This window comes from Salmo salar, chromosome 16 (assembly GCF_965601325.2).
Source record: "Salmo salar chromosome 16, fSalSal1, whole genome shotgun sequence".
NCBI classification, from domain to species: Eukaryota; Metazoa; Chordata; class Actinopteri; order Salmoniformes; family Salmonidae; genus Salmo; species Salmo salar.
Window position 1 is genome coordinate 32,647,750 of NC_138306.1, and position 23,657 is coordinate 32,671,406.

A 23,657-nucleotide genomic window follows, 5' to 3' on the forward strand; every position below is an offset into this window, starting at 1 on the left:
GGAGGGGTGTGTGAAGATGGGGAGGTGTGTGTGAAGATGGGGAGGAGTGTGTGAAGATGGGAAGGGGTATATCTGTTATAAAAAGATGTTCTGCCTTTTCTGACACAAACATCAACTGTACTAGTTGTTCAGACTCTGGTCTTGTCCCATCTTGATTATTGTCCGGTAATATGGTCAAGTGCTGAAAAAAAAAACTAGCAAACTGCAGTTGGCTGGAAACAGAGCAGCACACCTTGCCCTTAACTGCACATACAGAACTAACATCAACAACATGCATGCCAGTTTTTCCTGCTTGAGGGTTGATGAGAGATTAACTGCATCTCTTCTAGTTTTTATGACAAATATTACTGTGATGAAAATTCCAGATTGTCTGCATAATCAAATAACATTCAGCTTAGATACTCATACATACCCCACAAGATATGCGACCAGGGGTCTCTTCACAGTCCCAAGTCCAAAAATAATTCACGGCAAGGCACAGTATTATACAGAGCCATGATGGCATGGAACTCCCTTCCATCCCAAATTACTCAAGCAAACAGCAAAATGACCTTATAAAAATGATTTAAACAACATCTCATGGAACAGCAGGGAGTGTGAGGGGACAAACACACAGACACACTCTAACACACACATCATTTCTTAGCTATATTGTTTGGATAATATTTTGTTGTATTGTTTGTATGTCGTTGTATTTAAAATTTGTGTGACTGTCCTTGTCTATCAGTGTTTTTTTAGCTGTCATGTTCTGTGTTTTTTGTGGAACCCAGGAAGAGTAGCTGCTGCTTCAGAAAAAGCTAATGGGGATCCAAATAAAGTCTCTCATCCTTTCCACCTTCCCCTATGGTAGCACTTCACTAAAAACATATATGCGTCACTGTGTACAAATACATCGAAAAGCCTAAATGTGTTCATTGACGCCCTGTTACATTATGTATTTGAGGCAGGTTGTTCATCTTTACTCTTCCTCCCTCCCATCAGAGCTGAAGGCAGCGTTGCCATGGTTGCAGAAGTCACCAGTCCAGAAACGGACCAACCTGGGGGAGCTCCCTACCTGTAGTGAGATCCAGCTAGAGGGAGAGGAGGGTGAGTATGGGGGCAGGGGTGCAGGCATCGGCGGGGGAAATAAGACAAATAAGAACAGTTGCTGACTGAACATATGGTTTGAAAGGTAGACTGAGTCAAGATATTTTGAAGATGAGTGTATGGTTGTAAAATGGATGCACTTCTTGAGGCACTGTGCCAAATGTACAAATGTTTAGTTTGGGGCCTATCAGCCTTGGCCTAATGGGCATATGCCCACTTGCTCCTCCTCCCTCTGCTTTGTCCACCTCTATTTGTCTGTAAAAAATAACTCACCCACCAGGCCCTCAGCACCACATGCACTTTAGAGACATTACCATCCTATTACATCTCATATACCAATCACCTTCAATTACAGGGCTGGAGGAGGACTAGATATCAGGTCCCCTATGGTACAATTAATGTGAAAGATTTATTAAAGCCATGCTTCATCATTATGCCCACAACCCTCATGCAGCCCCCAGTCAATATCTACATCACAGCATGCTATAAAGTGCCAGATATTAAAGTCTAGAATTACCTCGTTTTGGATTAAACAGAAATTATGGCTTGAATAATAATAATCTAATCAAGAAACAATTGCTTTTCTTTTCTTTCAAACTTTGTTAGGTTTATCTTTCTGCCTGTAAAAAGGCAGGTTCCATCTTGTTCTGTGTTGTCTTTGAGATTAAAAATCTCATCTCTGCTTTGTCTAATCATCCAAACAGCAGGTGAAGCAGGGAAAGAGAGGACTGGAGAGGGTGAGGGGACAGACAGCCGGCCGGTAACAGAAGACAAGCCAGGGCCAAGCCCAGTGGGGGCCAGTCAGGTAGAGGGAAAGAGCACAGCAGAGAAGAGGGGTGAGATGGTCTCACAGCAGCACACAGCGCAGGCAGAAACATCAGACCAAAGAACTGAACCCCCCTTAATGGAGAAACACATGGACTGACCTGCGCAGAGTCTATTTTCTATCATGTCTACCTTTGCCTTGCACGCCAGATTATGTAAAAAAATAAACAAATTATGAACAAAATGTTTTAAAGAGCGTAAATCCATACCTATACTTGTTAATAATTATTAAAAAGTAGATTCTGAAGTGTCATCAAGAGCACTGTCATCACTGCTGGTATGCATGACTGTTGGTAGGGGGAACTAGAGCAACATGACTGTTGGTAGGGGGAACTAGAGCAACATGACTGTTGACAGGGGGAACTAGAGCAACATGACTGTTGGTAGGGGGAACTAGAGCAACATGAGTGTTGGTAGGGGGAACTAGAGCAACATGAGTGTTGGTAGGGGGAACTAGAGCAAACATGACTGTTGGTAGGGGGAACTAGAGCAACATGACTGTTGGTAGGGGGAACTAGAGCAACATGACTGTTGGTAGGGGGAACTAGAGCAACATGACTGTTGGTAGGGGGAACTAGAGCAACATGAGTGTTGGTAGGGGGAACTAGAGCAACATGAGTGTTGGTAGGGGAACTAGAGCAAACATGACTGTTGGTAGGGGGAACTAGAGCAACATGACTGTTGGTAGGGGGAACTAGAGCAACATGACTGCTGGTAGGGGGAACTAGAGCAACATGACTGCTGGTAGGGGGAACTAGAGCAACATGACTGTTGACAGGGGGAACTAGAGCAACATGACTGTTGGTAGGGGGAACTAGAGCAACATGACTGTTGACAGGGGGAACTAGAGCAACATGACTGTTGACAGGGGGAACTAGAGCAACATGACTGTTGACAGGGGGAACTAGAGCAACATGACTGTTGGTAGGGGGAACTAGAGCAACATGACTGTTGGTAGGGGGAACTAGGGCAAACATGAGTGTTGGTAGGGGGAACTAGAGCAAACATGACTGTTGGTAGGGGGAACTAGGGCAAACATGAGTGTTGGTAGGGGGAACTAGAGCAAACATGACTGTTGGTAGGGGGAACTAGAGCAACATGACTGTTGGTAGGGGGAACTAGAGCAAACATGAATGTTGGTAGGGGGAACTAGAGCAACATGACTGTTGGTAGGGGGAACTAGGGCAAACATGACTGTTGGTAGGGGGAACTAGAGCGACATGAGTGTTGGTAGGGGGAACTAGAGCGACATGACTGTTGGTAGGGGGAACTAGAGCAAACATGACTGTTGGTAGGGGGAACTAGAGCAACATGACTGTTGGTAGGGGGAACTAGAGCAACATGACTGTTGGTAGGGGGAACTAGAGCAAACATTACTGTTGACAGGGGGAACTAGAGCAACATGACTGTTGGTAGGGGCAATTTTAGCAAACATGACTGTTGACAGGGGGAACTAGAGCAACATGACTGTTGGTAGGGGGAACTAGAGCAACATGACTGTTGGTAGGGGGAACTAGAGCAAACATGACTGTTGGTAGGGGGAACTAGAGCAACATGACTGTTGACAGGGGGAACTAGAGCAACATGACTGTTGACAGGGGGAACTAGAGCAACATGACTGTTGACAGGGGGAACTAGAGCAACATGACTGTTGACAGGGGGAACTAGAGCAACATGACTGTTGACAGGGGGAACTAGAGCAACATGACTGTTGACAGGGGGAACTAGAGCAACATGACTGTTGACAGGGGGAACTAGAGCAACATGACTGTTGACAGGGGGAACTAGAGCAACATGACTGTTGACAGGGGGAACTAGAGCAACATGACTGTTGACCAAACATTACTGTTGACAGGGGGAACTAGAGCAACATGACTGTTGGTAGGGGGAACTAGAGCAACATGACTGTTGGTAGGGGGAACTAGAGCAAACATGACTGTTGGTAGGGGGAACTAGAGCGACATGACTGTTGACAGGGGGAACTAGAGCAACATGACTGTTGACAGGGGGAACTAGAGCAACATGACTGTTGACAGGGGGAACTAGAGCAACATGACTGTTGACAGGGGGAACTAGAGCAACATGACTGTTGACAGGGGGAACTAGAGCAACATGACTGTTGACAGGGGGAACTAGAGCAACATGACTGTTGACAGGGGGGAACTAGAGCAACATGACTGTTGACAGGGGGAACTAGAGCAACATGACTGTTGACAGGGGGAACTAGAGCAACATGACTGTTGACAGGGGGAACTAGAGCAACATGACTGTTGACAGGGGGAACTAGAGCAACATGACTGTTGACAGGGGGAACTAGAGCAACATGACTGTTGGTAGGGGGAACTAGAGCAACATGACTGTTGGTAGGGGGAACTAGAGCAACATGACTGTTGGTAGGGGGAACTAGGGCAAACATGAGTGTTGGTAGGGGGAACTAGAGCAAACATGACTGTTGGTAGGGGGAACTAGGGCAAACATGAGTGTTGGTAGGGGGAACTAGAGCAAACATGACTGTTGGTAGGGGGAACTAGAGCAACATGACTGTTGGTAGGGGGAACTAGAGCAAACATGAATGTTGGTAGGGGGAACTAGAGCAACATGACTGTTGGTAGGGGGAACTAGGGCAAACATGAGTGTTGGTAGGGGGAACTAGAGCGACATGACTGTTGACAGGGGGAACTAGGGCAACATGAGTGTTGACAGGGGGAACTAGAGCGACATGACTGTAGGTAGGGGGAACTAGAGCGACATGACTGTTGGTAGGGGGAACTAGAGCGACATGAGTGTTGGTAGGGGGAACTAGAGCAACATGACTGTTGGTAGGGGGAACTAGAGCAAACATGACTGTTGGTAGGGGGAACTAGAGCAACATGACTGTTGGTAGGGGGAACTAGAGCAACATGACTGTTGGTAGGGGGAACTAGAGCAAACATGACTGTTGACAGGGGGAACTAGAGCAACATGACTGTTGGTAGGGGGAACTAGAGCAACATGACTGTTGGTAGGGGCAATTTTAGCAAACATGACTGTTGACAGGGGGAACTAGAGCAACATGACTGTTGGTAGGGGGAACTAGAGCAACATGACTGTTGGTAGGGGGAACTAGAGCAAACATGACTGTTGGTAGGGGGAACTAGAGCAACATGAGTGTTGGTAGGGGGAACTAGAGCAAACATGACTGTTGGTAGGGGGAACTAGAGCAAACATGACTGTTGGTAGGGGGAACTAGAGCAAACATGACTGTTGGTAGGGGGAACTAGAGCAACATGACTGTTGGTAGGGGGAACTAGAGCAACATGACTGTTGGTAGGGGGAACTAGAGCAACATGACTGTTGGTAGGGGGAACTAGAGCAACATGACTGTTGGTAGGGGGAACTAGAGCAACATGACTGTTGGTAGGGGGAACTAGAGCAACATGACTGTTGGTAGGGGGAACTAGAGCAAACATGACTGTTGGTAGGGGGAACTAGAGCAACATGACTGTTGACAGGGGGAACTAGAGCAACATGACTGTTGACAGGGGGAACTAGAGCAACATGACTGTTGACAGGGGGAACTAGAGCAACATGACTGTTGACAGGGGGAACTAGAGCAAACATGACTGTTGGTAGGGGGAACTAGAGCAAACATGACTGTTGGTAGGGGGAACTAGAGCAAACATGACTGTTGGTAGGGGGAACTAGGGCAAACATGAGTGTTGGTAGGGGGAATTAGAGCGACATGACTGTTGACAGGGGGAACTAGGGCGACATGAGTGTTGACGGGGAACTAGAGCGACATGACTGTTGGTAGGGGGAACTAGAGCGACATGACTGTTGGTAGGGGGAACTAGAGCAAACATGACTGTTGGTAGGGGGAACTAGAGCAACATGACTGTTGGTAGGGGGAACTAGAGCAACATGACTGTTGGTAGGGGGAACTAGAGCAACATGACTGTTGGTAGGGGAAACTAGAGCAAACATGACTGTTGGTAGGGGGAACTAGAGCAACATGACTGTTGGTAGGGGGAACTAGAGCAAACATGACTGTTGGTAGGGGGAACTAGAGCAAACATGACTGTTGGTAGGAGGAACTAGAGCAACATGACTGTTGGTAGGGGGAACTAGAGCAACATGACTGTTGGTAGGGGGAACTAGAGCAAACATGACTGTTGACAGGGGGAACTAGAGCAACATGACTGTTGGTAGGGGGAACTAGAGCAACATGACTGTTGGTAGGGGGAACTAGAGCAACATGACTGTTGGTAGGGGGAACTAGAGCAACATGACTGTTGGCAGGGGGAACTAGAGCAACATGACTGTTGGTAGGGGGAACTAGAGCAACATGACTGTTGGTAGGGGGAACTAGAGCAACATGACTGTTGGTAGGGGGAACTAGAGCAACATGACTGTTGGTAGGGGGAACTAGAGCAACATGACTGTTGGTAGGGGGAACTAGAGCAACATGACTGTTGGTAGGGGGAACTAGAGCAAACATGACTGTTGGTAGGGGGAACTAGAGCAACATGACTGTTGGTAGGGGGAACTAGAGCAACATGACTGTTGGTAGGGGGAACTAGAGCAACATGACTGTTGCCTAGGGGGAACTAGAGCAAACATGACTGTTGCCTAGGGGGAACTAGAGCAAACATGACTGTTGGTAGGGGGAACTAGAGCAACATGACTGTTGGTAGGGGGAACTAGAGCAACATGACTGTTGACAGGGGGAACTAGAGCAACATGACTGTTGACAGGGGGAACTAGAGCAACATGACTGTTGGTAGGGGGAACTAGAGCAAACATGACTGTTGGTATAGGGAACTAGAGCAACATGACTGTTGGTAGGGGGAACTAGAGCAAACATGACTATTGGTAGGGGGAACTAGAGCAACATGACTGTTGGTAGGGGGAACTAGAGCAACATGACTGTTGGTAGGGGGAACTAGAGCAAACATGACTGTTGACAGGGGGAACTAGAGCAACATGACTGTTGGTAGGGGGAACTAGAGCAACATGACTGTTGGTAGGGGGAACTAGAGCAACATGACTGTTGGTAGGGGGAACTAGAGCAACATGACTGTTGACAGGGGGAACTAGAGCAACATGACTGTTGGTAGGGGGAACTAGAGCAACATGACTGTTGGTAGGGGGAACTAGAGCAACATGACTGTTGGTAGGGGGAACTAGAGCAACATGACTGTTGGTAGGGGGAACTAGAGCAAACATGACTGTTGGTAGGGGGAACTAGAGCAACATGACTGTTGGTAGGGGGAACTAGAGCAACATGACTGTTGGTAGGGGGAACTAGAGCAACATGACTGTTGCCTAGGGGGAACTAGAGCAAACATGACTGTTGCCTAGGGGGAACTAGAGCAAACATGACTGTTGGTAGGGGGAACTAGAGCAACATGACTGTTGGTAGGGGGAACTAGAGCAACATGACTGTTGACAGGGGGAACTAGAGCAACATGACTGTTGACAGGGGGAACTAGAGCAACATGACTGTTGGTAGGGGGAACTAGAGCAACATGACTGTTGGTAGAGGGAACTAGAGCAACATGACTGTTGGTAGGGGGAACTAGAGCAAACATGACTATTGGTAGGGGGAACTAGAGCAACATGACTGTTGGTAGGGGGAACTAGAGCAACATGACTGTTGGTAGGGAGAACTAGAGCAACATGACTGTTGGTAGGGGGAACTAGAGCAACATGACTGTTGGTAGGGGGAACTAGAGCAACATGACTGTTGGTAGGGGGAACTAGAGCAAACATGACTGTTGGTAGGGGGAACTAGAGCAACATGACTGTTGGTAGGGGGAACTAGAGCAACATGACTGTTGGTAGGGGGAACTAGAGCAACATGACTGTTGCCTAGGGGGAACTAGAGCAAACATGACTGTTGCTTAGGGGGAACTAGAGCAACATGACTGTTGGTAGGGGGAACTAGAGCAACATGACTGTTGGTAGGGGGAACTAGAGCAACATGACTGTTGACAGGGGGAACTAGAGCAACATGACTGTTGACAGGGGGAACTAGAGCAACATGACTGTTGGTAGGGGGAACTAGAGCAAACATGACTGTTGGTAGAGGGAACTAGAGCAACATGACTGTTGGTAGGGGGAACTAGAGCAACATGACTGTTGGTAGGGGGAACTAGAGCAACATGACTGTTGGTAGGGAGAACTAGAGCAACATGACTGTTGGTAGGGGGAACTAGAGCAACATGACTGTTGGTAGGGGGAACTAGAGCAACATGACTTTTTTAAATTAACAACCCTCACTTGATGTACGAAGCTACAAAATACTACACAAAAAGTATTGACAAAACCTTGATTTAATCATTATTCAAATACAGTGTTTCGCCTGTGATGTGCATGGAAAACATGAAATAGCCAGGAAGACCAATATTAGCTCACTTCTCAGTGATGTGGATGTTTCATGATGATCATATAAAGCACCAGGCTGTCTCATGGTGCCTGCCAGGAATACATGGAGTACAGCCTCGATAGAGTGATCTGTGTGTAGTTTCTCCCTAGTAACACCACATTACTCCATCCGGCCGCCACCGAGCCGTGCTGCTACTGGGACTTGGCTGGTGGAGGTAGTAAAAGCACAGGAGTGCCATCTGTGTGTGTGTATGGAGAGGCAGAGAGATGGAGCAGGAGATAAATAATCCATCTGTGTGTGTGTGTATGGAGAGGCAGAGAGATGGAGCAGGAGATAAATAATCCATCTGTGGGGAGGTCTATACACACTACCAAGGTGTAATGCGGTAGTCAAAATGAGTTGAAATCAATACACCACTCAAATAATTATAACGTGAAATATTTTATTACATGAAAATATTAACAATTGGCACTTTAATTTAATGTAATAAAATCAACCTTGTCTTGTAAAACCAAAATCAATCCATGGATTAAAATCACATGGGCAATAAAGAGCATTCATTTATTTAAAGCAAGACAAACCGACAAGCTTTATAACAAACAGTAGTGTGCAGTCATGCTACAATAAGGAAAGTTAAAGAACTTTAGAAAAATAAACATTCTGTGGAATTGAGGTGTTCAAGGCCCAGATAAGCAGAGCATGGCTTTCAACATGCCACCCCTCATGATATCACTGCCAGACAGAAGAACAGCTCTAGCCTGCTGCTAAGAATCTTTAATCACCACAAATCTGTGTACATTACAATAATGAACCACTACCAAATAGTGTGATGGTCAACCATCCTCATTTGTTCCTATAACCAGTCCATCACACTAGTGTTTTGAAAAGGATGTGGTTTTGTTACTGCACTAATGACCACTACACTGCTGATAGTTTTGGACAATATGCATGTAGCCATGCTGAATAACAAAACAAAAGCTTTTTGTTGGACTGTAATGCTTGATTTCACTAGTCTGCTACTCTTGGCTTAGAATAGAGACATCTGCAAAGCTGTGCTTTTCTATGGTGGATTGGGACTTTTTTCTCTCGCTGAGTTGGACTTTTACCTTGTTCTTACACACGGCTCATGATTTATAAGTCTGGACACAATGCCGGAACCTTTAGGGCTCTATTCAATCCGTATCACAGAAGTTCAGCGTTACAGCGCGAATCAAATTTAAAGGCAGCGTTTCAGCATTAGCAGAGACTGCATTCACAGTAAATGCTGCATATGTCGGCTCAATCGGAAATGACCTTTACACCCCGAAATCTGTAATGCTTCAGCGATACAGATTGAATAGAGCCCTTTATTAAAGTAGGATTTTGGGACAAGGGGGCTATCAGTTAAAACTAAAATCAGGTGTACATTTGTTTTAGGTTCTCTTTGGTAAAAAAGATGTAAGAAATTCCAAGGAATCTTAAGGAAATCTGATTCACATTCATGGTTTAGAGTGAGGTTGCCTCTTATTACTTTAGCATAATCAATGCCAAAGTAACAATATATTACACTATTCCTACATACTGTACAGCTTTAACATTATTAAGGCCAATAGAACATTAACAAAAACTGAGCAATGCTGCAAAGGTTCTCAAAAGAGATTAAATTATACAAGCACACTGACGCCACCAGAGAACTTAGAACAGTCTGCAACTGTTTTGTGTAAAGATTTCACTCAGAAAAAGTATTTTGTATATACACTGATATAACCCACGGATCAACTATCTAAAAAAATACCCTAACAATATTGAAAAAATAATATTTAAAGGAAAATAAAATATGAGATTAGTCAACACTATTCCCTATGGTTTGCTCAGCAATATGCAAAGAGATTGGGAACTTACAACTTTCCTTCTCTTCATTGCCTCCACTTCTCTCTATTGCCTCTGCTTATAGAAGAAGCTGGAATGGACTTAAATATATATATTTTTAAATTATAATTAGACATACCCCAAGTTGGAATATGAAGAGAGAGAGAAAGAGAAATATACACGTGTAAATAACACAAAGCTTAAAGTTGTAGCTATGTCTGACTTAGATATTTAGATTTCAATATCGTCGAGCAATGTGCCTCATTGTAAATATCACCACACCTCAGTCAAGACATTGTATTTAAGCTGATTGATCTGTGGTGGAACAGAGCATAGAATGCTCTCCTTTAGTGTTTGTCTGAAGGCATGCACATCAGACTTGTAGTCTTTACCAGGTTGTGGAACTATTGAGACAGTAAATGGAGTGTACTCGTCCAAATTGTAGAGCACAAATTTCCTGCATGCTGGAATGTTTCATTCTCAGCTGTGTATGATACATCTATAACACACAAAATGAGAAGGCTTGTTCTAAGTATAGTGCAACAGCAACACACTACAATCTGAATGAAAAATAACACACATTGAAAAACAGAGAGCCCCTGGCCAGCCCTGAAATATACCACTTTGGCAAATAATCATGTATCAAACAAAGTCATCCGGTAACAGATATAGAAAATAAGGCCTCTGAAGGAACAGCTGTCTTGCATATGCTGTCCTGCTGATTGCATGTTCTCTCCCCCTCTCCCTCCTTGAGTTCCTGTGTCCCAGTGCTAGAGTGTAGCTAGGACTCTTAAGAAGGAGATAATGAGGACACAGAAGGACTGGCCCACTCCAAACACCAAGGCCTCCAAGGAGATCATCCTCTTCCCTGCTGCTTTGTACACCCCAGCAATGGCGGCACCTACATGCAAAGACATTTTTGGTTTTTGAAAAGTATAAAATAATTTTCACACCGACTCAATGAGTGGTTTATGTCTACATGTACAATAATGGATTATGTTGATGGCTTATCAGAAAATTACATTTAACATTTAAGTCATTTAGCAGACGCTCTTATCCAGAGCGACTTACAAATTGGTGCATTCACCTTATGATATCCAGTGGAACAACCACTTTACAATAGAAAATGAGGTGAGTAACTCACTGGTAAGGACACCACCACACACAGGGCCCACGATACTCATCAGTATGATGGCAATGGGCATGAAGCGGGCTATTTTGTGTTGTCGCAAGGTGGCAAGGGCCAGGAGAGCAGCAGGTAGGTGGAACACCAGTGAAGAGACAGCAGCCCACAGGAAGACTCCATACCACATTTCTGAGACAAAGGAAGTAAGCAGTATCATATAGTCTTGCTATGTTTAGCAGAGTTTACAGACTTTACACATGCCTGACATGTCTTCTGAATTAAATACTACCCTACCCAGTGCCCATTATGTAAAACTGACCGCCTCATCACCCTGCAAAATAATCCAAGCTGCTAACGATTACACATATATAAAATCTCTCTCACACACACACACACACACACACACACACACACACACACACACACACACACACACACACATATATATATATATATATATATATATTTAAAAAAATAAAAAGCACAATGCTTTCTCTCAAAAAATACAACTGATGGCTACTCTAAATTACCCGAAACGTTAAGTAATCCATTAAATTTGTCGGTTTTGTGCAATAATATTTGTTGTTATTGACAGCTGGCTAGCTAGCACTTGATTAGCTAGCCAGCTAACGTTAGCTTGCTAGCTACTTGTTTAGTATTCACAATAGCTAGCTACAGTAGTAGCCATGTTAACTTATCTTGCTAGTAGCTATCTAGCTAGCTAAGTAGCTCAATAATAATGGACTAACGTAAGGACCCAAACGTTACGACGCCTTAGTTTAGGTTTAGCGTCTATATGAATGTGGTAGCTCACTAAGTAGTATTACTAGCTACGTTAAATCGGCTACCTGGATAATAGTTAACGAAAAATGTACGTTACAAAGTTTATAATAATGTTGTTCAACTGGCTAACGTAGAACAGAGAGGGGCTGTGGAATGAATCTCACCTGAAAAGTCGCTAAGCGATGTGTCGTTGCCTCGATTGGTGCCATTTTTCCTAGGGACCAAATTCAAGCTAAGAATTTGCTGCACAAACCCAATCTCGTTATATCCGTTCTGCATGTCTAATGCACAGAACACCACGAGCATGTGTGCGAGACCACGAATAAACGAATAACACCATCAGAACATTAATGTTGGATCTACCTAGCAAGTCGACAAGGGATGGTTGATCTCCTGTATATAGCCGTTAGCTTGATGTCAACACAACTTGATTTGACGTCACGCCGTACCAGACTCATCAGAGGCGGGGTCACAAAAAGGATTTCACAATTTTGATAAATTGTTGAATACAATTTCCAAACCGTATTAACATATAAAGATATAACAATGCAATCGATTATGAATACGGTATTCATTTTCCAACAATAAAGAAGCGATAACGCGTCTTTCCTAACGATCGATTGATCCTGTGGACTTGCCGTAGTAAATCAGGAAGTTAGATAAGCAGCTACCATAGAATTACACAATGATATATATAGATCCGCGTTCCTTTCTGTAGCTAGTCAACAAAGCCACACGTTTTCATATTGTAGATACTTGTTGTGTATTTGTTTGTTATTGTAATTGTAGCTATAATAAACTATACAGCTAGAAACATTTGATAACTTTATCGGTTATTTTGTAACCGCGTGATAGCTACAGACAGGGTTCGTCAGATATCCGGTGCTTTGTAATTTGCTAGCTAGCCAGTTATCCATACATTTACTGCTGTGTTTACTATTGGCAGAAAGTGTAGGCTCTTTCTGGAGGGGAAATTATGAATTACTCAGATTATGATTCCGATGGCTATTCTTCAAATGAAGATCAAGACTATGTTCCATCTGGTAAGGTTACTTCCACAAACAGATAGACATGCAATGCTAGTTGAGCAGATATTCTATTAACGTTACACACATGACAGAGAATCATAACCTTATACAGTAGTTATGCAATATTTCCACTGTATGTGTCATATTCTTCATGTATATTGCTTGATGATAACTAGCTCCTGTATTTGTAATTCAATTCAAGTCTTACCATGATTGTTGTGTGGTTGACAGATGACAACCTCAGTGAAGATGACATGAATGAATGTGTGAAAGAAGATGGTCTGGAAGGGGTTGAACATAGTAGCCAACAGTCAGATAATGTCACCAAGAAGAAAAAGAAGAAAGGCCAAGACATTGGCATGAGGTGAGTGATTCAACACTTTTGTATTTGGCATCGTTTTTAGACCAATGGTGTCAAATCAAATTTTATTTGTCACATACACATGGTTAGCAGATGTTAATGTGAGTGTAGCAAAATGCTTGTGCTTCTAGTTCTGACAGTGCAGTAATATCTAACAAGTAATCTAACAATTCCCCAACAACTACCTAATACACACAAATCTAAAGGGGTGAATGAGAATATGTACATGTAAGTATATGGATGAGCGATGGCTGAGCGGCATAGGCAAGGTGCAATAGATGGTATAAAATACGGTATATACATGTAATGTAAGACATGTAAACATTGTTAAAGTGGCATTATTTAGAGTGCATTGTATAAAGTGACTGGTGATCCATTTATTAAAGTGGCCAGTGATTGGGTCTTAATGTAGGCAGCAGCCTCTCTGAGTTAATGATTGCTATTTAACAGTCTGATGGCCTTCAGATAGAAGCTGTTTTTCAGTCTCTCGGTCCCAGCTTTGATGCACCTGTACTGACCTCGCCTTCTGGATGGTAGCGGTGTGAACAGGCAGTGGCTCGGGTGGTTGATGTCCTTGATGATCTTTTAGCCCTTCCTGTGACATCGGGTGCTGTAGGTGTCATGGAGGGCAGGTAGTTTGTCCCAGGTGATGCGTTGTGCAGACCGCACCACCCTCTGGAGAGCCTTGCGGTTGAGGGCGGTGCAGTTGCCGTACCAGGCTGTGATACAGCCTGACAGGATGCTCTCGATTGTGCATCTCTAAATGTTTGTCAGGGTTTTGGGTGACAAGCCAAATTTCTTCAGCCTCCTGAGGTTGAAGAGGCACTGTTGTGCCTTCACCACACTGTCTGTGTGGGTGGACCATTTCAGTTTGTCTGTGATGTGTACGCTGAGGAACTGAAAACTTTCCACCTTCTCCACTGCTGTCCCATCGATCTGGATAGGGGGGTGCTCCCTCTGCTGTTTCCTGAAGTCCACGATTATTTCATTTGTTTTGTTGACGTTGAGTAAGAGGTTGTTTTCCTGACACCACCCTCCGAGTGCCCTCACCTTCTCCCTGTAGGCCGTCTCGTCGTTGTTGGTCACAAGCCCACTTCTGTTGTGTCGTCTGCAAACTTGATGATTGAGTTGGAGGCGTGCATGGCCACACAGTCGTGGGTGAACAGGGAGTACAGGAGGGGCTGAGCACACACCCTTGTGGGGCCCCAGTGTTGTGGGTGAATTTCTGCATTGATTGCTTTGTTTTGATCAGTTTTTATTGTAATTTCCATGCTAGTCTGCTGGAATCGGTTGATGACCATCTTTTTACATTATTTTCCTACCACTCTCTTTGTCGATCCTCATAGGAAAAGAAAGAAAGGAGGACTGAAGTTAGAGGAGACAGAGCAGGATGGCAGTGTGGAGGAGCAGCAGCAGCAGCAGGAGGAGGAGGGAGAGGAGGGAGAGTTTTCTGATTCCAGGCCCAAGAAGGAGGTGGACGAAGAGAAAAAGAAGAAGAAAGCAGATGATTTGTGGGCCAGTTTTCTGAGTGATGTTGGTCCCAAATCCAAGCCATCTATTCCATCACCACAGTCTACTACTAAACAGCAGGTATTGTACTAAATCTACAGACATTTTGCCCATAGAGACATCCAGGCATATGATAGTTGGAACCTGGGTTCCTGTTACAGCTTGCTGGTTGTGTACGTTGTTTGCATTGGAGTCAAGTTTTTACTCTTTGGAACACTATGATGTCTAACATCTGTTTTTGTTTTTCAATCTTCACCAGGCTGCACCCACAGACAGACCGAAGAAGTCCACTGCGGCCCCATCAGAATGTCATCATTTAGAGCTTAAACCTAAAGAGCCCTCTAAAGTCACCATCACTAAGGTGTTTGACTTTGCTGGGGAAGAGGTCCGGTAAGTTTAGACCACTGGTGCACTGTGCACATACCGGTAGCAGTACATTCTTTGACCACCAGGTGGCAGTGCAGCCTTACATTTGAACCCTTCACATAATGATGCTGAGAAAGTGTCTGCATTCCACAGCATACTGGAGCAATTACATTTCTGAGTTACAACAACACATGTTAGTTTACAGGCCAAATAATTGTCCTGGGAAAGTGGTTTTAGATTAGTCAGGGTCTCACCAGTAGTATTATCTATGTAATATGAAACACATTAAAGGACATTGCTTATTTTCTATGAAAGCCTGAAATCATTGCAACATATGATTATCATTATCACCCTAATGGATGCAATCTTCTTAAAGAATGTATTCCCCGAGGATGTACTGGTTGACCTTAATGTTGGACTGGTCTCTTCCTATCCCTGTCATTATGTCCTATTGGAGAAGAGAGGACTGTCTATTATATCTGATGGGGTGCAGTGTTTCTTTTGAGGAATTTAGAAGACTGTGATCCTGTAGAGCCTGGTTGTGTAGAGGGAGAGCTAGAAACGACTGCAGGGTTTAAGGAGGAAAGGGAGAAGAAACAGAAGAGCGAGAGGCAGAGGCATAAAAAATGCATAAAAGATGTTGGCTTGGCAGGAGATGGAGGGAAAGGATTGTCCTCATTATTACAAAGTGTTGATTCATGTGTGTGTGTAAGTGCACATGTGTGGGAGGGGATTCTTGTACAATTTGTATTTTTTTATTTTATTTAACTAGGCAAGTCAGTTAAGAACAAATTCGTATTTACATGACGGCCTACCCCAGCCAAACCTACTACCATGGAGGGACTCAACCAAAAGCAGAAAACATATTTGTAGGTTTTATTGGCTGTAAACAGTGACCAACCTACGGGGTTAATGAAACATCAACCATGTCGGTTTTTGTTTAAAAAAAAAAAAAGTATATATTTTTTCCCTGGGTTATGTTTTTATGTGTGTGTGTGTGTGAGAGAGAATTAGAGAGAGGTTGGCAATTTGTTTAAATGCCAAAGCAACCCAAGGCTTCTTGTGTGTTTATCAGTGTGTGTCCTTGTGTGTCCTTCTCTTGAGAAATGTCCAGTGTTACGTAATTTGATCTCTACTTATGCTCATTAGACTGAGGCCACTAATACAGTCCTGGGTTTAAGTGTCTGCCTGTTACTGTCTTCAGAGTAACCAAAGAGGTAGATGCTGACTCCAAGGAGGCCAAGTGCTTTCTGAAGTCCAAGGAGGAGACACCAGATGTGCGGACTATACCCAGCAGACCAGAGCCCTCCTCCCTCGCCCCTGGACCCAGGTACACCCCCCACCCCCCTCCACAGTCACTACCTTACATCACCCGTCCTTCTCGAAGTATCTGACTAGTATAGAGGTTAAATATCACTTAAATGTATAGGACAGCATTCCTTTTTAAATAGGTAGTGAACCCAGTCAGATTTCCATTTTTCCATCACTCAACATCCTATCACTAATTTGTGCGTGCGCAAATGGCAGTGGTGCCAATTGTGTTTTCACAGCCATGTTTGAATAGGCTGTAAAAGGCTTGTGCATGTGTGTAGGACATGAGGCTAATCCTCCCAGGTTTCTCTCCACTGATTTCTGACAGCTCCTACAGCAAGCCTTTGATCCTGTCATCCACTCTCTCTGCTACTGAGAAACCAGGGAATGGGATTACGACTCGCTCTTCCCACTGCTCTAATATCAGTGTGTGTTGTGTTTGTGCATATACACTGAGTTTACAAAACATTAGGAACACCTGCTGTTTCCATGACATAGACTGACCAGGGGAATCCAGGTGAAAACTATGATCCCTTATTTATGTCATTTGTTAACTCCACTTCAATCAGTGTAGATGAAGGGGAGGAGACAGGTTAAAGGAAGATTTTTAAGCTTTGAGACAATTGAGACATGGATTGTGTATGTGTGCCATTCAGAGGGTGAATGGGCGATACAAAAGATTTGTGCCTTTGAACAGGGTATGGTAGTAGGTGCCAGGCTCCCCGGTTTGAGTGTGAATTGCAACACTGCTGGGTGTTTCACGCTCAACAGTTTCCTGTGTATCAAGAATGGTCCACCACCTAAAGGACATCCAACCAACTAGACACAACTGTAGGAAGCATTGGAGTCAACATGGGCCAGCATCCTTGTGGAACGCTCTAGACACCCTGTAGAGTCCATGTCCTGACCAATTAAGGCTGTTGTGTTTGGCAAACGGGGCGGGGTGCAACTCAATATTAGGAAGGTGTTCCTAATGTTTTGTACACTCAGTGTACCGTATGTGACATATTTGTGTGCGTGTGTGTGTGTGTACTGTAATTGTGTGTATCATTGTCTTGCTATGACAGCTCCAGCTGCTGTCCTCTCCTCTATCCCGCTCCCCTGCATGGCATTACTTCCCTCCGTTTCCATGGTGTTTAATTGCCGAACACGTCTTTCCTCTGAGGCGGTGGCTTGTGTCCAGACAGGTAGTGATCTTTCCCTTACAGAATGTACAGTGTGTCCAGAGCCATTTCCTGTTGTAGATGAGGGGAGAGGGAGGGCTTACCTACAGTACGACAACAGGAAGGAGCCATCAGTCAGTCAGAAGCTCTCCCTCATCATCCCTGTAGACCAGACCCATTAAGTTAATTACCTCGCCTTTGAACCACATCACAGCCTGCTGCAGGGACAGGACCAACTTTGTTGTTTTTTTATCAGCTCGTAACACTCTCAGGATGTTGAGATAACGTTTGTTACATAATGGTGGCGGGTGCTATGTTGTTACAGAGGTCCCATGGGGTTCTCTCTATCCCATGTTAGAACCACTAGTTTCCCGCCTGAAACGAGAGGCAGAGAAGTGTTTACTGTACGGACTGTGTTGTTGCATTTTCCCGCCTTTTATCCCTTCATTATTTACTCCATCTTTGGCTCTCCCTCTACCTTCCTGTCTGCACCCCATCCTCTCTTGCACTCTCTCTCCCTCTCAGTCCCCACTCTCTGTCTCTGCCTCCTGAGTTCTGTGTGATTTGAGTTAAGCCTTCCTCTCTCTCTCTGTCTCTCTCTCTCCCCCTCCCTCCTATGTGATTTGAGGTTAGCAGTGTAGTGGAAGGCCTGAGTCAGCAGGACAGGCCCCAGACATGTGATCTCCATTGAGTGCAGCCTCTCTTAAAGGAACATGTGCCTCTGTGCCATACTGTTCAGCTCTGTGTGTCTGTTCAGCTGTCTATCTGTCTGTCTGAGCTCCTATTGCACCTAGCTAGTAGCCACTGCACCCCAATTTGGCCCTGCTGACTGCCCTTACAGAAAACCACTCGTCTGCTTTCCCATTCACTCCCTGTCTCCCTCCATCTGTCTTTTTCTCTCACACTCTTTCTCACTCTCAATTTGCTATCATTCCTCCTTGTATAGATCTCTTCCAGGGAGCCACTATCAAGGTTACTGTATTGAGCCATATAAAAACCCTCTGTTGTTGCATAAGGCGTCATAGTTGTGCACTCACACCTAAAAACACCAGCCAACTTTTCATCAATCCCTGATCTAATTGAGAGCAATTGTGTTGATAGATTTGATTGACCTGCTGTCATGCTCTGTGGGTAGTCCTGTGTGTGTGGCAGGGCAATAGTCTGCCAGAGCAGTGGACCACAGTGGCATTGCGTAATACTGGGGGTGCAGGCTAAGTGCTATCGATTAGCATGCCACAGAGATTTAGAGCCGCTTGTTGGGAATTCTAATGATTGGTTGATTGATTGCTCTCTGTCTCCGTGGTGTTACCTCACCACTCAACGCCGGGTAACATTGAATCTGAACACATTAGGGCATACAAACAACACACACACACACACACATTTGTGCGCGACTGCGCACACATCATCAATCTACTGTATCACAACATCTTCTACTGCACCTACTGTAGTCTTGTATACACACACACATATAGTCTGGTCTGCTTGTGAAGATAGGGCTTATCTTGGGAGAGTTTGTTTCCTGCTGGCAGGGTCAGATAGAGGTTCTGTGATTGTCAGTCTGGGAGTCTGGGCTTGGGACTTGGAATGGACCAGAGAGCAGTACAGCATCTGTCTCAACACAGCCCTCTCTTTCCCTACTATATGTCAGCCCATCTTGATTCATTCACCAGATGTATTATTGTTGTGTTCTCAATGAGGGAACGGGTGACTATACCAATTCAGCTTCTGGGCTACTTTCTTTGATAATTTTGACTTGCTTTGGGAGCAGCCAGCACTCTTTTAAAAGAGACTGGATTCACCCTAACCGCAGGGGTTCCAGGATTATTTCCAGCAACGTAGCGAACTGTTTTAGAGACTGACAGCCTGGGTCTGTTAGTTCTCCAGTCCTCCCTGTCATAATTAGCACCAGAGTGTCACGGATCCCTCCAGAACATTCATCACGCACACCTGTCCCCTATTCCCACTGATTAGTATTTGTATACATCACCATGGTGCTGTCCATTATTGTTACAATGTGCGTGTGAGTACCTGTGCTGTGTGTTTCTGCTTTCGTGCCATTGTGGATTGCCCAGATGATTACGGGTCTCGTTCCGTGTGTTAATCATTGTGCGCGTGTGTTATTTATTCAAGGTACTCCTCGCTCTTCTGTTTGGGTCTCAACCCTGCATTTTGTGTACGTTTTTGTTTGGTCTTCATCCCCATGCCTTTACACGGCACTCCGTAATTTGGGTACAATAAAAAAAAACTATTACGCATTCCTGCGCCTGTGTCCCGAATCATTTTGACCAACGTGACACAGAGGACATGGAAAGCATATTATCCCCCGTAGTACGGTTAATGTAAGTAACCTCATTTATGTTCCTCTAACCACTGAATACCTCTGTCAATCCGGCAGCAATCCATGTCAAGATTGAATGTAAGATCTCTAAATATGTCATTCATATGCAATGATTTTATTATTTGTTATTTGATTTTACATTGATATTTTCATACTTACTGAAACTTGGCTTAAACCAAGGATTTTAGTTCTCTAAATCAGTGGTTCTCAAACTTTTTATAGTCCCGTACCCCTTCAAACATTCAACTTCCAGCTGCGTACCCCCTCTAGCACTAGGGTCAGCGCACTCTCAAATGTTGTTTTTTGCCATCATTGTAAGCCTGCCACACACACACTATATAATACATTTATTAAACATAAGAATGAGTGAGTTTTTGTCACAACCCGGCTCGTGGGAAGTGACAAAGAGCTCTTATAGGACCAGGGTATAAATAATAAACAATAATTTTGCTCTTTATTTAACCGTCTTACATATAAAACCTTATTTGTTCATCGAAAATTGTGAATAACTCACCACAGGTTAATAAGAAGGGTGTGCTTGAAAGGATGCACATAACTCTGCAATGTTGGGTTGTATTGGAGAGAGTCTCAGTCTTCAATCATTTTCCACACACAGTCTGTGCCTGTATTTCGTTTTCATGCTAGTGAGGGCCGAGAATCCACTCTCACATAGGTACGTGGTTGCAAAGGGCATCAGTGTTTTAACAGCACCATTTTCCAAGGCAGGATACTCTGAGCGCAGCCCAATCCATCTGACAGTGGCTTCTGATTAAATACAATTTTCACAGAACCGCTTGTTGCAATTTCGATGAGGCTCTCTTGTTCAGATATCGGTAAGTGGACTGGAGACAAGGCATGAAAGGGATAACGAATCCAGTTGTTTGTGTCATCCGTTTCGGGAAAGTAATTGCGCACCCAACTCACTCAGGTGCTTCGCTATATCACATTTGACATTGTCCGTAAGCTTGAGTTCATTTGCACACAAAAAATCATACAAATATGGAAAGACCTGTGTGTTGTCCTTGTTAATGCAGACAGAGAAGAGCTCCAACTTCTTAATCATAGCTTAAATTTTGTCCCGCACATTGAATATAGTTGCGGAGAGTCCCTGTAATCCTAGATTCAGATAATTCAGGCGAGAAAAAACATCACCCAGATAGGCCAGTCGTGTGAGAAATCCGTCATCATGCAAGCGGTTAGACAAGTGAAAATTATGGTTAGTAAAGAAAACTTTAAGCTCGTCTCTCAATTTAAAAAAAACGTGTCAATACTTTGCCCCTTGATAACCAGCGCACTTCTGTATGTTGTAAAAGCATTACATGGTCGCTGCCCATATCATTGCATAGTGCAGAAAATACACGAGAGTTCAGGGGCCTTGCTTTAACAAAGTTAACCATTTTCACTGTAGTGTCCAAAATGTCTTTCAAGCTGTCAGGCATTCCTTTGTCAGCAAGAGCCTCTTGGTGGATGCTGCGGTGTACCCATGTGGTTTTCGGGAGTAACTGCTTGCACACGCGTTACCACTCCACTATGTCTCCCTGTCATGGCTTTTGCGCCATCAGTACAGATACCAACACATCTTGACCACCAAAGTCCATTTGATGTCACAAAGCTGTCCAGTACTTTAAAAATATCCTCTCCTGTTGTCCTTGTTTCCAGTGGTTTGTAGAAGAAGATATCTTCCTTAATTGACCCCCTCATAAACGTAACAGACATATACCAGGAGCTGTGCCAGACCCGCCACGTCTGTTGACTCATCCAGCTGTAACGCATAGAATTCACTGGCTTGTATGCAAAGCAGTAATTGTTTCAAAACATCTCCTGCCATGTCACTGATGCGTCGTGAAACAGTGTTGTTTGATGAAGACATTGTCTGTATAGTTTTTTTGGCCTTTCCCCCAGCATTGTCTCAGCCATATCCACGGCAGCGGGAAGAATTAAGTCCTCCACAATAGTATGGGGCTTGCCTGTCCTAGCCACTCGGTAGCTCACCATATAAGACGCTTCTAGCCCCTTCTTATTAATGGTATCTTTGGTTTTGTACATGTCTTACTACTCGAAAGTCATCTTTATTCTCGCTCAAAAAACTCCCGTGGCTTATTTTTCGAATTGTCATGTTTAATTTCTAAATGCCTGCGCAAGAGTGAAGGTTTCCCGCGAGAGAGTAACGGTTAATGTGATTGGATGTTAGCTATTTAGTTATTAGGCAACTTGCATTTGACATTGTGTTGTTATTTCACTGAACACTAGATGGTTTAATTTTATTTTTGGCAGTGAAACGAGGCTATTTAGGTGAGAGAAAAAAACTCACCCAAATGTATAGCCTCGTTGGGAAAATATAAATGTACTGTTTGAAAATGTGAAGATGTTTTTATTTATTTTATATAGTAAAAAAGAAAGAAATGTGAGTCACATTTGTATTTGGCGTACCTCCGACGGCAATGCGCGTATCTCAGTTTGGGAATACCTGGTCTAAATGAATCTATCCCTCCAGCCTCTTCTTATCGACAGAAATCCTGGCTGTGATGGGGGAGTAGCCATCATTCATAGACAAGTATATATGTAGCCCTGTGTCATGTGGCAAAATGTCCTCATTTGAGAGTCTTATCTTTTACTTGAACAAGAAACAGCCCACCTTGTATATTTTAGTGTACCACCCTCTTAAACCTAATAGTTTGTTCATTGCAGAATTCTCTGACCTGCTATCTTTGGTTGCGCCTAATTATGACGGTTATAATTCTTGGAGATCTAAACATTCATGTGTGTTGCCCAAATAATGAGCTGGGGTGTTTCTTAACCTATTAGAACCCTTTAACTTTGTGCTACACGCCACAGGGACCTACGCACAACAAAGGCCATCCTCTTGATCTCGTGCTGTCCTATGGTTTGATAACCTGGAAACTATTGATGTGTGTGTGTCTCTAACCATCTCAGTATTGTTTTAAAAATTCTTCCTCCTCCTCTTAAAAACGTCTGTCCCCACTCTCTCTGGCATCATTAACTCCACAACTGTTAATAAATGTACTGAAGCTTTTAAATCCCCTGCTACTGATCATGTTCTTTGTCATCACACTCATGATTTGCTGAACACCAGTTAAAACCGAGAATGACCTGCTCACATCCCTTGGTCTCTGCGACCAGTTTTTATGATTCTTTATAGAAAATATTAGATCCCAGATTGACAGTAGTCGACACCATACCAGCTTTTCTGGCCAGGAGGCACTTGAGGCAACTACTCTGAGGCTGTCTACTGCTTCCTTTAGCTCCTTTCAGCAAATATCCTGTGAGTCCCTCTTTGATACTGTAGCTTACATGAAGACCTCCTCCTGCCCCTTGGACGTGATCCCTACTAGACTACTATAAGAGGTTATTATGCCTACTGCTGGCCCCAACATTCTGTCTTTTGTAAATCGCTCCCTGACCTCTGGCTCCTTTCCAGCCTATTTTAAACCGGCTCTGGTCCAACCTCCTTAAAAAGCCCAATCTATAGACCCCTCCTCACTGTGTAATTATAGACCTATCGCTAAACTTGCTTTTTCTATC

General features: G+C 44.0%; 3 protein-coding genes across 3 annotated transcripts in view; 2 read left to right on the plus strand and 1 right to left on the minus strand.

Moving 5' to 3' along the window:
• LOC106573736 (uncharacterized) overlaps positions 1-2,164 on the plus strand; it is a 45,123-nt gene extending 42,959 nt beyond the window's left edge. Inside the window, 2 exon segments of the mRNA XM_082962388.1 lie at positions 982-1,086; positions 1,791-2,164. Coding sequence (XP_082818514.1) covers positions 982-1,086; positions 1,791-2,011 — 326 coding nt within the window. The 3' untranslated portion in view covers positions 2,012-2,164.
• Positions 2,165-8,703: 6,539 nt separating this feature from the next.
• Positions 8,704-12,517, minus strand: LOC106573739 (transmembrane protein 170A). The gene is made up of 3 exons (XM_014149075.3): positions 12,200-12,517; positions 11,271-11,441; positions 8,704-11,027 (listed from the first exon to the last, which is right to left on the minus strand). Exons 1-3 carry the CDS (start codon positions 12,339-12,341, stop codon positions 10,897-10,899), a joined length of 444 nt encoding a protein of 147 aa, XP_014004550.1. The 5' UTR covers positions 12,342-12,517; the 3' UTR covers positions 8,704-10,896.
• Positions 12,518-12,672: 155 nt separating this feature from the next.
• Positions 12,673-23,657, plus strand: part of cfdp1 (chromatin remodeling protein CFDP1) — a 68,082-nt gene continuing 57,097 nt past the window's right edge. Inside the window, exons 1-5 of the mRNA XM_014149074.3 lie at positions 12,673-13,078; positions 13,295-13,427; positions 14,771-15,014; positions 15,193-15,323; positions 16,504-16,629. Of these exons, the coding sequence (XP_014004549.1) occupies positions 13,012-13,078; positions 13,295-13,427; positions 14,771-15,014; positions 15,193-15,323; positions 16,504-16,629 (701 nt within the window). The 5' untranslated portion in view covers positions 12,673-13,011. The remainder of the gene's footprint in view (positions 13,079-13,294; positions 13,428-14,770; positions 15,015-15,192; positions 15,324-16,503; positions 16,630-23,657) is intronic.

Bases quoted from the DNA above. Each gene is read 5' to 3' on its own strand.
- LOC106573739 (XM_014149075.3), bottom strand. From the start codon at position 12,341: ATGCTCGTGGTGTTCTGTGCATTAGACATGCAGAACGGATATAACGAG. The intron at 11,442-12,199 runs GTGAGATTCATT...CCTTTGTCTCAG, and splicing joins ATCGCTTAGCGACTTTTCAG to AAATGTGGTATGGAGTCTTC. The intron at 11,028-11,270 runs GTGAGTTACTCA...CTTTGCATGTAG, and splicing joins GTGTGGTGGTGTCCTTACCA to GTGCCGCCATTGCTGGGGTG.